Source organism: Takifugu rubripes, chromosome 2 (genome assembly GCF_901000725.2).
Source record: "Takifugu rubripes chromosome 2, fTakRub1.2, whole genome shotgun sequence".
In the NCBI taxonomy this organism is placed as follows: Eukaryota; Metazoa; Chordata; class Actinopteri; order Tetraodontiformes; family Tetraodontidae; genus Takifugu; species Takifugu rubripes.
Genome location: NC_042286.1, coordinates 9,907,145 through 9,921,649, shown reverse-complemented (window position 1 = coordinate 9,921,649; position 14,505 = coordinate 9,907,145). Strand labels below are relative to the sequence as shown.

Below are 14,505 nucleotides of genomic sequence, written 5' to 3'. Positions count from 1 at the left end.
GCGTGAGCCTCGTGTGCCAAAGAGTTCGGTAACAACAGCAGGTGTAACGTGTTAAGGATCTCAACAAGTGAACAAACTGTGCCCCTAACTGGGGGCTGCTGAAGTGGGACTGTTCAACACATTACGCAATCTTGTAATCAAAATAAGTTCCTCTTTCACAAGATATTCAATCAACACCCGATCTGTTGCTCAATATCCCATCTTGTGTATCTTAAATCAAGCATGCCGTCATGTTGCGTGTCAGCTGGGTAGGATGTGAACCCCAACTGCTCGTGATGACGGAGGGATATTAACAGTGAATCGGACCGTGCTTCCTCCTGGCCTTGGTGGGGCGTTTCTGACCGATCAGAGGTCCAATTTCATGGTTGTCAATCTGAAATGACCCTCCTGCGCATGGGAGTATTAGAATGGGCCGACTATTTAAAGGGAATTACGGCATTAAGGAGCAACAAAGCAGGAAACCAACCCATAAAATAAATTCTTTTTCTGATGTAATATGCTGTGGGGAAGATTTACAGCTTTCTTATTCTTGCCAGCCAAGAGTTCTTCAGGAGTTTACAAAAGGCATTCGCTTCCCATGAACTTCATCTAAATGCATGGTCGTTAAATTCAGAGCTTAAAGACTGGTTATATTCACAGCGTTATGTCACTGAAATTGATCTGATCTGGCTCCACCAGGCTTAAATTAAATACGCTGATTTATTCCCTGCTGATTTCAGAGCACGTCTAAATATCTTTGGGCTCGTTGCTCACTGTCAGATGCGTGCGTTGCTTCTGATTGTGCTTTAATTCAACACTCTGAAGTGGAACGCTTCCACGCGGACCGATCGCTGCGTGTGGCCCATCTAAACGCCCACCTACACACGCCATCTTCTTTAGGTCGAACTCGTAACCGTCGAAGCAGTCGCAGGTGTAACCTTCCCGCACACGGACGCAGCGGCCGTTCTCGCAGCCATTCAGGATGCCGCATTCCTCAGCTCGGAGCCCCTCGAAGCTGTCATAGCGCCCTAAAAGGAAACAATTTCCATAACAAGTGTCAAAATGTGTAATGTGCAGCATACAGAACGGTGAAAAAACCACAAATAAACTTTTCAAATTTCATCTTTGGTGATTTCTTTTCAGCTCATTAACACTGTCAGGAACTGGATTTCTGAGACATGTAAACCCACCAGCATAAGGATCCACGCGGTGCGGCGATTGTTCCCGTGGTCGCACGACGGGGACGCGGGCAGGTGGCTGCGGGACACTGTAGTCGTTGTCAGTGAAGAGAGGAACGCTCTCAGGGATGTCATAAGTTCCTGCGGGGTTGCCGTAGTTGTCAAAGTACGGGGGGATGAAGGTGTCCCCGTGGTCCTCTGCTCCCTCCAGAGTGTACTCATACCCTGGCTGCTCACGCAGACTCTCCGCCCCCCTGCTCCACGGCAGGTTGCACATTATTGCAAAGTCCTCTGAACACACAGGTTGACAGCGATGAATGATACGTTTCTTCCAGGAAAGATACGTTTTAAAATATAAGACAGCCTCTCAGTGTCTGCCTTCTTACTGGAGTCTCTCCCGGGACAGAGCGCACACTGTCCGCTCCAGGCCACGCCGTGCAGGCAGCAGCATTCCGTGTACGTGGTTCTTTCCTCCTGGTAGGGATTCGAGCACATGTTGTCCTCCTCCAGGCGCTTCCAGCAAATATCCACGTGCACGTTCTGGTCAGGCTCTGAGGAACACAGGAGACCAACGTCCGATTGCAAACGTGTGTCATTTACAGTATTTGTTGTGGTTTGTTCGACTCGTGCACCTTCAGTCGTGTTGAGGCTGACGCAGCGGCGGCGGGTGCTGTCCAGGACCAACGGAGGGCTGCAGAAGCAGTTGAAGGACCCCGCCGTGTTCATGCACACTCCATTCTCACAGGCATTATCAAAGGCGCACTCATCATAATCTGAAACCCAAACCCAGCGTCATCAGAAAGTCTGTTCAAAGAGGCAACGCTCTGCATTTTAACCTCTGATTAACTTTTCATCCACCGCGTCGCCCCGGACGCTGACGAGCGACGGGGCCTGGAAAATTCGAGATTCATCAGCGCAGCCAAGACACTTACACCGGGCCTGTTACACACCGGAGCAGAACGCCAGCAGTCCAAGTCATGACTGCGGTATTTGTTTTGGCGTTGAGATCATTCTGATTAGCTGTTCGGCTTTAGCGAATCAGAGCGTGAGGGGAGAAACAGAACTACACGATGACCGTGATAGGGTCACCGGGTGGGTCTGGTTGTAGCTAATGTTAGCATAAATGGAATGGCTGTGTGTCGTTGGCACTTACCCACACACTCCAGCCGGATGTTTTCATAGTAGAAGCCACTGCGGCAGTAGCAGGTGTAGGTGGAGAAGAGGTTTGAACACTGTCCGTTCTTGCATATTTCCGACCCAAACATCTCGCACTCATTTGCATCTGAAGTAGGAGAGAGTTTAGAGTCACTGAAGACGAATGCCAGTAAAATCAACAACCATGGCGAGCGTACCTATGAAAGCCCGTTGGTTTTCCACAGAGGGCACCAGTGGCAACAGTCCACTCCCGTGAGGGCACAGTTTGTTAAAATCATCTGGAAAAAACCAAAACCCAAAGGCAACAGTAAGATATCTGAGTCTGCTTTATTCTGATGGACAAGTTAGGCCTTCATACCTCGTCCCTGGACGGGACAAGCGTGGATCTCACAGTTGTCCCCCCAGCCTGCCCCCACCGTGCAGCAGCACTCCTGCTTGGTGGTGTTCCGGGACAGGACGTTATCGCAGAAGTTTGCATCGTTTAAGTTGTAGTAGCACTCTTTCCTCTCCTCTGGTAAGGGACTAGATGGGGGCTCTGTTAATAAAAGAAACCTTTACTTCAGCAGGGACATTAACGCTGCAATGCTGCGCCTCATCCCTGCAGGTGGTGCAGCGCCATTGGCCGCCTCTGCTGAGCCTGCTCATTCGTCCGAAGGCATGAGTTCAGGCATTTCACCGTTAATCTGCTGGCTTAACCAAATGGAAACACTGGCATGTGAGTCAACACACCATTCACTCTCACATGATTGATTAACACACGTCAAAAGCAAACAGTGGAATGTGGCAAAAAGGTACACAAAGGCATAGCTGGGGTTTAGTGCCCAGGCAGGAGAAAAAACATCCCGTGCTGAGGGCGTTCCGCTTAATAGTGTAAATACGGACAATTCCAGCACACATGCGCCTCTCTGGCTCGGACACGTGATGGTATTTCTCTAAGTCAAAAGGTCAGTTTGGTTAATGCTAAAGTTACAGTATGCATACATCTGCGCTGAGGATGCTAATAGCCAAAAGCTGCGCCATCTCCCTGTTTGTCTTGGTGAGGAAATGGCCCTCAGGGTATATACTTGGCTAGAGTGGAGGATTTACTTAATCAGTCATTCTTGGATTAGGCTAATACAAATTTTCATAGGCGGCCCATCCAAGCGTAACCCCAGCCTATGTAACAAATGGAAACAGCCAGGTGGAATGATTCTCTGCTAGACGTGGAGTTAAATCACCTCTACCTCCTCACCCTTGTTGTTTGGATAATGATAGCCGCCTCATTAAATTCGGGAAAACTCTGTCTCCCAATGATGGGATGGAGAATTAGGTCCTGTAAGTCAGTGTGAGTGCAAGTCCAGCTCTCTTACCCGGGGAGAGGCACTGGCTGGTGCTGGGATCAAATTCCTCATTGTCGTTGGTGCAGATGCACAGGAAGCTGCCATCGAAATTCTCACACAGGGCCTCCCCGCACAGCGCCATGCTCATCTCACACTCGTTCACGTCTGAGACAGACAGGAGAGGAGGGCGTGAGGGCAGCAAGGACCAGGCACGTACGCAGCAGCAAGGTCATCGCAGGGACACAAGGCAGCCATTATCATCTCAGAAAACTTCTCAGAATTTTTCGAGGCCTATTTGTCGCCTATAGGTCGATCAGGTTTTGCTGACAGTCCAGTTTTATATTCAAGCTCTGTTTTCAGAGTTAATTCTGCATCAACTAAGTGAAAACTCTACCATTAATAACCATGTCAATGGTTCTTCTTTAATCCACTGCAAGTGTGATCACACTCTTCCTAACAAAGCCCATTTTTTTAAATAAGAATAGTCGAGAATACTCATTTATTTAGGCAGAGTTACAGACCGACACATCTGCTGCTGTCGTCTGGTGGATTGGTGTAGCCTCGGTCGCACTGGCAGCGGAAGGAGCCGTCTGTGTTCTCGCAGAAGCCGTGGTCGCCACATATGGTCTCATTGGCACACTCGTCGATATCTGAGAGAGCAGTAAGAGAGAGAGAGGACATCAGAGCTTACACACCTACAGCAGGAAACGCCAGACGATGGCCGCCATCGGGACGGCCTCTGTCAGAGAGAGCGCCCAGTGGAAGCAGTTGATCCAAAGCTTGTCAAACGCTGCGCATTTGCCCTCTGCTGTACATCAACAGCAACGTTTGAAAGCAGCTCGGATCTGGAAAATTGCATGTTAATGTTCTCTGGTTGTGTCACTAGAGCACGGAGTGACACTCCGGTCACTGGGATCCTGGCAACATGCACAGGATGGAGGAGTTGACAGTGTGCAGCTGAGCGTCCGCATTCCCCCAGACGCTTTACAGGCGGTTAGAGAAAGATGGCAGAGAGTCCAGTTGGCACAAAGTCATTTTTTGACAGCCTTTTCACTGCGACTGTTTTCCATTATAATTCATGTTTAACCCATTTAATTTGCTTGGCGTGAGACGCAGCTTTCAAACGCTGGAATCCGTGCCGGAGTGCCGGACATGGCTTTAGGCACAAAATGGTAGTTACGGGGAGTCATTCTGGCAGGTGACAGAGTATAGATGTTCAGCGTTTGCCTGGCACAAAGTTATAAAAACAGAAAATCCCTGATTTAAAAAGTTACTGAGATTTATGAACCCTTAAAAAAAAGCAAGGCAAGCAATTATTTGCAAAATAGCTGCAGTTCAGTGGTTTTATGAAGTGTTTTTGAGCCATGAGCAATATCCTGTTTTACACAGTAAAGCTCGCCTTTCAAGGATGCCCCTGTGGCTATTTTTGAAGCATTTAAAGCATTTTTAGGTTAACGCCGAGAAACAAACATACCTCTATTGTCTGTATGTCAGAAAGTAATAACAAATCCCATTTTTAGGGGATTTTTCCATGTCTGAGACGCACTGTTGTTGATGTTTTCCTGCCCTCACTGATGGCTAAATGTGGCTGCAACTGTTCAAACAACAATCAGAGCTTTTATGGCGACCCTTTTTCGTTTGCTACCGGACACTGTTGACCCGAACACAGACACTCGGATCTCCTCATTCGGAGTGTTTACTTGTTCCAAACAGGACAGAGCGCCGAGCCCACTCGTCCATTCCAGCAAAATTTGTTCAGCAACTCATGCTTGAAAACCACAGATTGTTCTTCTTATTTTGGAACTAAAACAACAGTTGAGGCTCGGTCAGAGATAAAATTGAATCAGCGAGTCATAAAGCGGAACCCGTTACCGCAAACAGGTTTTTTCATTTGGTCAAAACAGCACCGAAGAAAACAGAGAGCGTCATGTCTGGTTCATCATAAGCAAGACTGGAATATTTGTTGACCTAAGCGGTTCAAAACAATTGTTCTCCGCTATTTCCATGACTCACGACAGGAAATCTGGTTAAAAAACAAAAAAAAAAATCACAATTAAGTCACATTAAAATAATTCATGTTAGGTTTTTCATCAGGATTGCAGTATTAAATGGGATAAACAAGATCCCTCTAAATTTTAAATCGACCAGATTTATGGAGTGAAAGCCAGTTTTATTTCGCCTCTGAGAAATCCTAAATGCCAGACAGAAGACATGTGATGCGCAATGAGCGCTTGGCCGGGCTCCAGACAGACGCTTTCTCAGGCTGCGCTTCCTGGGGGACAGGTCTTCTGTCAGTGGTATGGCTCGGTCGCCCCGGGCGTCAGACGCAACTGTTTTTTGTTTTGTTTTTTGTCCTCACATTTGCAAAACTGAAACAGGAAGTGCTGAATCTCAGAGGATCAAATAGCTGCAGGATGACAGAGGTTGAACGGACAGACGAAATGCAGCACGGAAACCCGGAAACATGTTGGATTCGCATTTCACAACTGAGGACTGAGATTCCTGTTCTGGTTTGCAGTTGAATTAAGTGCTTATGATTTTTTGCACGCATGCAAGTAGTCATATTCTGACGCGAGTATTCCCGCAGCTCAATCAAGGGGATCCTTGAGTCATGCTAAAACTGAGTGTTCGTCGGTATCTGAGGAAAGTGTGAAGAGTTTGAGCGGAGTTTGGAATATCAAACATGACAGCAGTTGCATGCTGGGAGGTCCAAGAGAAAGGCGCTGAAAGCTCACTCCAAATACGTGAAACCATCAACGTCTGCAGGCGGCAACCTATTCGCGTGTAGCCAGAACCAGAGTCTGTTGCAAACCACATGTTGAGATTAGTGCACTCGACAAGTGCGTGAGACCAACACTAAGCTGACTGCCTCTGTTTCAGTCACAGCAGGTCACACTTTCATCCATAATACAGAATGAGATAACACAACCGCGAACAGATCGCTGAGCGGCCACGCCTGAGCTAGTCTTTCCATGTAACAATCAGCTCAGGAAACACGCAGGGCTGTAAAGTACATGAAGGAATGAAAGGAATTAGCCAAGGGGATGAGAAGCTGACCGCAGATGGATGAAAAGACACCACGCGGCCAAAGTGGCTACAGATACAAACGGTCCGCCACAGCAGGTCCTGATTCTTGGATCAGGTGCCTGGGCGATTAAGGGTTTCCTATGAATAATTATGGGTTTCTGTACATGTGCTAATCCCAAGCACATGGTAGAAGGCAGTATAGGAATCACTTAGTGTCAGCTTACCCTCCACAGCACACACTGCTTTAATATTCTCCACACCAAATATGCTTCCCTCTTAATATGTACCACATGAAGAGGTTTTTCATTACATGATATGGGTTAATTACGGTGCCGGATAAGTATTGTGTGTGTAGTACACTGGAAAAGCCTCATTGCATTTGCACTGCAGCATAACTAGTCAAGAACATGGAGAAATCTTTAGATTTCTATTTTCAAAGCATTAGAAGACTGATGAGACTGTGACCACAGACATTCTTATTATGGGAGGGTTATGTTGAATTAGATACATAAAAAAGAAACCAAACAATGAGCTGAAAATATCAATGTTGCATCCCGCAAGTAGTACAGCAAAGTCACCGCTGACGTAAGGGCTCGGAAAAACCCCGTTTTCGCTTTAGTGGTGGTCTCTAAATCAAAACGAGTCCACCGAGCTGAGCCAAACACAACCGCTGTCCCTCTCAAAGGCCACTGAGCAAAAATAAAGCAAAGGCCTCTCAGAAAAGGCAAATTACAGTGTCTGGCCTTTACTTGAATAGTTGTTGATTATTTTACAGGCAGACAGAAACTGCCCTGGAATACGAGCTAGCTCCCAGGACTTTTATTGGGGTGGCGGCTGCTCCTCCCACGACTCGCTGCTGAGGTGAAACAAGTGTAGGGCTTCTGAGAGCGTTTGAACCCCAGGCCTGTGAGTCAGTGTCGAGGTGCACAAATGCTTGTTGCGGGGTGTCGAGAAAAAAAAAAAAGAAAGGAAGAGCTGGCGTCACCGCTTAGCAACTCACGGTAGATGGTCAGATGTGGTCATAACTGGGCTCCCAGTCAGACATGTTGCACGAGCGGTTCAGCCAAATGTGAAATCCTCAGCCAGCATCTTCTCACTCAAATGCTGGGGAAAGGCAGGTGAGTTTTCGCTAATCTGCAAACTATTTCTGAAGAATCAAAGCGCAGACGGTTTTCAGAGTTTCCACATGCTAATGAGAGCCATGGTTCCCAATGCTCCGCACGCGAGCGAGACAGGGGGCGCTCACACTTGTCAATAAATTGGACTTTGAGGGTCAAATGTGTGTGAGAGCAGTACGACTCCTCCAAAACCCAAAATACGCAGTCAGTTGGAGGGTTCCTTTCGATACTCAAAGCTGGAGTTTGGCTTTAAAGTAGAACAAATAATATTTGGAATAGTGACCTGTCTCCGTTTGAAAGGCTGCCTTAAGCCTGCCGTGAACATTCGGTTTTTCATTGTTTCTCTATAACTCCATGATGCATCATTGTCTGTTGCTTTGACTTTTGACCAATAACAGAGTGGAATATTAGACAGGGGGTGCTCAAGAGGTACAGGAGCTGCTGGAGCTGTCAAGACAAGAAACATGTAATATTGTTCCCCCCCAACATACTTAATATTGCTGGAGCCATATTTAAACACAGCCTAACGCATGGCAATGTGTTGGATTGTCAAGGTGAGCAGCTGGTTTCAATCTTCCCTTATCACACTGCGGGCCGCCGCACGCTTATTCCAGGGCCAGACAGACAACATCATAAAGAGCAGTGAGGAGGTGGCCCCATGTAGCCAAGACCGGGGCTGATGGAGGGGGCGGAGGTCTGATCTGTCAGCGATCAGAACTGCGGCAGCATATTCTCCCTTAATCTCCATCTGCTGGTAGTCCAATAAAAACTGGAGGTCATGAGAATGTGAAGCTGTGTCGCTATCTGCATCTGTGTGCTGGTTACAGTCTCTGCCTCTCTAACACAATCACACTCACACACGAGGATGAAAAAAAAAAACAGTTAACCACATGTGCGCACAAACACACACACAAACACACGCACACACACACACACACACACACACACACACACACACACACACACACACACACACACACACAGAATCACCCACAAACACCCGCAGCTTGTACGCACAGTCCAAGACATCATTCCATTCTGATGCTCTCAGACTGCGTCTCCCTGCTTTGCCTGTCACTCTCCAGTGACGATTTGGACTGTTTCTCTTATAGGAAAAAAAAAGAATTGGCCCTTTTTTTGCATTTAATATTCTACACAAACCAGATTTGTTGTTTTATGGTGCTGTGAGAGCAACACACAGTCGAAAAAAGTAATAAACCAAAACTGATGCAACACTGGTATCTCATGCCTCAGGTATCCCAGGCATGTAATGCTGTATAGATCATAAAGAAGATTCTGTTTCTGTTGGACGACTTTGGGCCCAGATGCACCATAAGCACAACCTGAGGCTGTCAGCACAGGTGATTGGACCTCTCAAAGGGAAGAGAAAACCAGATAAACAGCAGTTCTCTGGGTCCACCCTGCTATTGGGTTAGTCTTCCAGGAGGCCACTCTCATCAGGCGGCCTCACACAGCAACAATTGACCTGAATTTCAAGGGTTCTCCTGTCTCGGTCCCTCACGTGGAAAGACCCTGACATCATCGTCGATGACTCTGCGTGCCAGACAGGTGTCGTTATGTGTGCACTGAGGGAGAGTCCTGTAGAATACATACTGCAGAATGAAGGAATTGTTGCCAGCCAGTGCACTTTTCCAGAAAAAAAACATAATTTTAACCAGAATCCACATGCTAGATAAATTGAATTACAGTCCGTGCACACTACAAAAATAATCCATAAAATGCATATGTCTATTCTTTCAGCCTAAAGACAGTTACTCCCAAACTCTGCCTGTTTCTTCTTAATATAATTGACTCTAACTACGCGTGGTTTAACCACTCACCGCAGTCTGCGTTGTCCTCTCCCTCGAGGCCAGGCTGGCAGCCCACGAAGCAGTGATAGGAGCCGATGGTGTTCTCGCAGCGCCAGGTGCCACACACCAAACTACCAAACTCTTTGCACTCGTTCTGGTCTATATGGACATCAACAAAGAGACACGCAGATGTTGTCAGTAAGACGAGTAGAGGTGCAAAGGCGCACTGACACACACACTTGTAGTCCCTCAAGCTCTCCTCTGTTTCCAGTGTAATGGCGATACAGCAGGAGGCAGCCAGGAGGCCTGCGGTGTAGCTGTCCTAAGTAAAATGCAGCAGGCAGCAGGAAGAGCCAAGAACAATATTATAAGAGCAACTAAAGAACTTGTGAAGGAGCTGAAGGGAGACGTACCACAAGGGAGAAACACCTTTTACTCACAATGGGATCATTCATAATTCCCCCAAGGGGAAAGGGGTTTAGAGCTTCAGCCTTGTAATTTAGGTACCCTTAGTGCTGGGACTATGGAAGAGAGGTCCTAAGCCAAGCCTGAAACCCTTTAGTAAATCTGCCATCGCCAACAGTGCTACACTGACGCCAAACTGCCAATGCTGACATGTTGGTTTGCTCAGCAGTAGGACCCTCACCTCAGGGTTGGTGGGGTCTGTTGTTTCTGACGTATATGAGGAGACATCACAGTTTGGTCTTACCTTCACAGTCTGCTGCTTCATCGTTGTATTTGAAGCCGGCTTCACACAAGCACAGGAAGGAGCCGTCGGTGTTGAGACACTGTCCCCGGAGGCACACGTTGTCTTGACCGCACTCGTCCACATCTGAGACCCCCAAAAAGGGGAGACAAAATCAAGAGACATTAAGGAAAGGGTGGGCTCAGATTTCTTCCATATTACAAGATAACTAAGTATCTGCTTTTAGGCTCTGCCTTTATTAAATCAAGAGCTTCCTCCTTTGCATAATTGTGTCTTAAAAGATTGTGCAATCAAGCGCCTGTCTGCACGCAAGACACATTGGCCATTTGCAGCACTTACCAAGATACTGGCAAACAGGAAATAAATGAGAACAAAAACATTTACCTCAGCTTTCCAGGCTGAGAACATTTCCTCCCAACTCGTAAAAAATTAAATAAAAAAACAGACGCGACATACGTGATTAGCTGGGGATTGTTGGATAATTGCAGCATTTACAACATCCCTTGTAAGGTGCTTGGGGTAAAAAGGTATGTGGGGAGTCATTGGGGGTGGGAGAAACCCCGCTTTCCTTGATCAAATTCTGATAATCAGCCGAATGTTCCAGAAACAACACGATAAACAGCCATTTTAGGGCACAAACAGCAATACCTCAGACCTAAAGTAAACACATAAATACTGGAAAGCTTTGGAGTTGATTCCGGGACTTCAAAGTCTTCTGTGGCACAAGCTCTGCACTTGGAATTGCATTAAAAAGTGTTTCTGCAGTAAATCCTTTATTATGCTTGATCTGTTTTTGCTGAGAGATCGTCCCGGTCAAGGCCAGGCATCATTTTGGCGTCAGCGTGTTTCAGTCCGGGCAAACCCACAAACATTCATCCTCCCTTTACCTCACCCCCACAGGCTCATGTCAGAGGGATCTGGCTTTTAGTGTGTCAACACGGCGCGCACACAATGGCGGGCGGCAGGGAAGTACATGAAAACAGCTGATTTATGGGATAATTAGAGACCTGTATTTGAGGTGGCAGGCAGCCAAAGTACCTGGTGCAGTCTGGGCCGTTTTTCTCTCAGCCAGTGGACAATCGCTAAGGTGCTCTGAGGCAAAAACCTCCCCTCCGTTCAAGGACCGACCCAAGTCCAATCCAGAGAGCCAGACCTGCTGTACCTGTTTCAGATTACGACAGCCCATTTCACTGCCAGACTTCCTGCCTTTTGCTTAACTTTAGCTCTTCAGTATTTTGCAGGACACACCAGTAATAACACTGATCCAATTCTGACCCCGGAGCCAAACTTATTTCATGTATTTTGACAGCGAATGCTGCAGTCTGTTGACAAGAAAAGCACTTCTTTGCTGATGACCTGTCTCAATTTTGTTCAATTGTTGGGTCAATGGGTGCGGGTGGAACGACATCAAACTAATGTTGAAGACTGGACCGAGACATCTGCTGAGGCAAGTCAGGGGGCCCCAGACCCAGGACAGGACAGGACAGAACGGTGAGAATACCCTCCGTCTTCCCACTTAAGCAAATAAACTTTTCCCACATAAAAAGAATATAAAACATTTACATCTTGTACATCCTAAAACCATTTTGACAACTTTTAACTCACCCAATTACACAAATCCCATGAAGCAACATGAAAACCCCCCTTGTTACTACTAGAGGTCCAAGGACTGCACGCTGCTGTACCTTGACAGCCTGTTTTTTCATTGATGTTGGCATATCCCTTAGGACAGATGCACATGTAGGAGCCCTCAGTGTTCAGACAGTCTCCTTCTCCACACAGTCCCGCTGTAGTTAAACACTCATCGATGTCTGCATACAAACACATAAATGCACAAAGGTCAGGGCAAGCTAGTCATCGCTGTACATTCACACTGTCATACAGCCTGTACCTCTGCAGGCCGTCCCATCCACCAGCTCCATCCCTGAAGGACAGGAGCAGCTGTAGGAGCCGATTGTGTTGGTGCACTGACCTCCCAGACACAGCTTGTTGTCCTCGCATTCATTCACATCTGCGCTGGCGGACACACAAGAATATTCAGACATCATCAGCGCGTCACACGCTCACCAGCTGTAAAGCTTTCAGGAATATCAGCCACAATCTCCACAGGCACTGCAACTGCTGTGTTTTTACTGTAGTAGGTCACACTACAGTGGAACCGATGACATGAAAATGATCTCGGAGAATCTGTGAACTCCGGTCGCAGCAGCAAAATTTCCGCGATACCGCACCTTCGCACGAGAGTCCGCTGGATGAAGCCATGAAACCTGGGTCACAGGCTGTGCAGGAGAAGGAGCCCTCTGTGTTGGTGCAAACACCTGTGGGGCATGCACCTGGAATCTGGCACTCATCAATGTCTAAGAAACAGTAGAAGACAGCGAGGTTAGATACAGGTTATCTCTTATCAACTCAAGCAATTGGACCCCTGAAAAGTGTCCTTTTTCGATAGGCGGATCTCTTATCTATTAGAAATTATTAATGGCTGTGTGTGACTCAGCCAAACATACAATAAGCAAAGCCCCCTTTATTAGATCGCACTGACAGTGTTTTATTAAGAAGGGAGGAAAGATAAGTATGCAGCACGGTCGTCAAACCTGAAAAAGCTAGCTATCACAGGTGCTGGCTGATTACTGCATCCACTAGCAATTCCTAGCGCTAACGTTATCACTGCAAATTCCTCTGACTTCTACATATTGTATTTCTCTCAGAAAAAAAATAGCCCAGGTCACTTGGGCGATTTCTCAATTTTGCCTTGGATGAGTACAGCATGAGTGCACTGCCGTGCACGGAAGGCAGAGGAGAGGTTGACTTTATTTCATGTGGAGAATTTAATATTTTCCATGGCATCAGCGCCGACCATTAAAATCCTATCACAGGCTTGGACTCTGTCTTGTTGTGGGGAATTTTTTCCACACACACACACACAGACACACACACACACACACACACACACACACACACACACACACACACACACACACATCAGTGGGGGGTCTTCCTTCTGGGCTGGGTCACAAGAAACAAGGCACGATGTATATAACTAACCAAGGCTGCATGTAGGGCTCTTTAAACAATCATTCCTTCACTGCCTCCAATGAAGTCATGACAGATCTAACCACCCTGGACTTGTCAAAGAAGTCATTGCGCTGCATTGATCTCATTAATCATGTCGAGGAGAATTACTGAGCCACGGAAAGACTTTCTATGATCCCACTCTTATGCATTCATTTCTTTAAACTGTGATCTAATGTAACTTTGGTCCAATGTTTAACACAGTGACAGTTTAAACGGTTCTAGGCAGCTGTGAGTGTGAGCCACAGCGTTGTCAGTTTACCCTCACAGCCGTGACCATCCTCAGACAGTTTGAGACCGGCCCCACAGCTCCTGCAGGTGTAGGATCCTGGGCTGTTTAAACACAGCTGGCCTGGGCACAGGTTAGCCACCATGCACTCATCCACATCTGGACACAAAGCATAGACACATTTGAGTACAAATTACCATCTCTGGCTTCAAATGAAGAAAGCCTGCCGGGTGTAATTAGCTCAATCAATAATCACAGGATGTCGACACTTCTATCTTTTGAGCTGAGCTATCTGCAGACAGTTGGTCTGACATCATTTTTTTTCTATTTGAGGACTGGTGTCTCATTGTGTTGTGCAAGGATGGAATGAATGGTGCCAGAGGTGGAGGGGTCCACAATCCAACTATGATGTGATGTCTGGAAGAGGTATTTTGGGATTTTGGGCTCAGATAAGGAGGGGGGGTGCGTGGGCTTTGAGGTCATATCTCTTACACCTAATGCCGTTTACAGCTGCACATTCACCTTTGTGAGCGGTTTCCAGGGGAGGAAGTCACACAAACACGCACCTGTTTGGAGCAACAAAGGCACATTTTTGTACAAACACAGCTGAAAGCCTCACCTTCACACTGCTGTCCATCCTCAGACACCGTAAAACCAGGCTGACATGTGATACACATGAAGGAACCCTCCGTGTTTGTACACGTTCCCTGGGGGCATGTGGTGGGCAGCGCACACTCATCAATATCTGATGGGAAACAAAGCGGACGAGTCAGACAGCGAGTGAAGGAAAGGACTTTTCTCTGCAGCCAAGAATTGAAGACTCAAGGCAAGAACCAAAAAGAAAGTGTTGGGTTTTACAGGCTGTATAAAAACACATGTGGTGGCATGCAGGAGTTCATTAAAGGAGCGGT

At 47.1% G+C, this 14,505-nt stretch overlaps 1 protein-coding gene across 2 annotated transcripts in view; it reads right to left on the bottom strand.

The window, feature by feature from the left end:
* The window catches only part of LOC101064458 (latent-transforming growth factor beta-binding protein 1), a 65,649-nt gene that overhangs the window by 1,965 nt on the left and 49,179 nt on the right, over window positions 1–14,505 (bottom strand). For both annotated transcript variants that reach the window (XM_011616802.2, XM_011616808.2), the window contains 16 exons: window positions 14,214–14,339; window positions 13,628–13,753; window positions 12,525–12,650; window positions 12,185–12,304; window positions 11,979–12,104; window positions 10,297–10,419; window positions 9,618–9,746; window positions 4,153–4,281; window positions 3,662–3,796; window positions 2,671–2,847; window positions 2,510–2,590; window positions 2,311–2,439; window positions 1,790–1,930; window positions 1,544–1,708; window positions 1,170–1,448; window positions 858–1,007 (listed from right to left, as the gene is read on the bottom strand). In XM_011616802.2, the coding sequence (XP_011615104.2) occupies window positions 858–1,007; window positions 1,170–1,448; window positions 1,544–1,708; window positions 1,790–1,930; window positions 2,311–2,439; window positions 2,510–2,590; window positions 2,671–2,847; window positions 3,662–3,796; window positions 4,153–4,281; window positions 9,618–9,746; window positions 10,297–10,419; window positions 11,979–12,104; window positions 12,185–12,304; window positions 12,525–12,650; window positions 13,628–13,753; window positions 14,214–14,339 (2,262 nt within the window). The remainder of the gene's footprint in view (window positions 1–857; window positions 1,008–1,169; window positions 1,449–1,543; window positions 1,709–1,789; window positions 1,931–2,310; window positions 2,440–2,509; window positions 2,591–2,670; window positions 2,848–3,661; window positions 3,797–4,152; window positions 4,282–9,617; window positions 9,747–10,296; window positions 10,420–11,978; window positions 12,105–12,184; window positions 12,305–12,524; window positions 12,651–13,627; window positions 13,754–14,213; window positions 14,340–14,505) is intronic.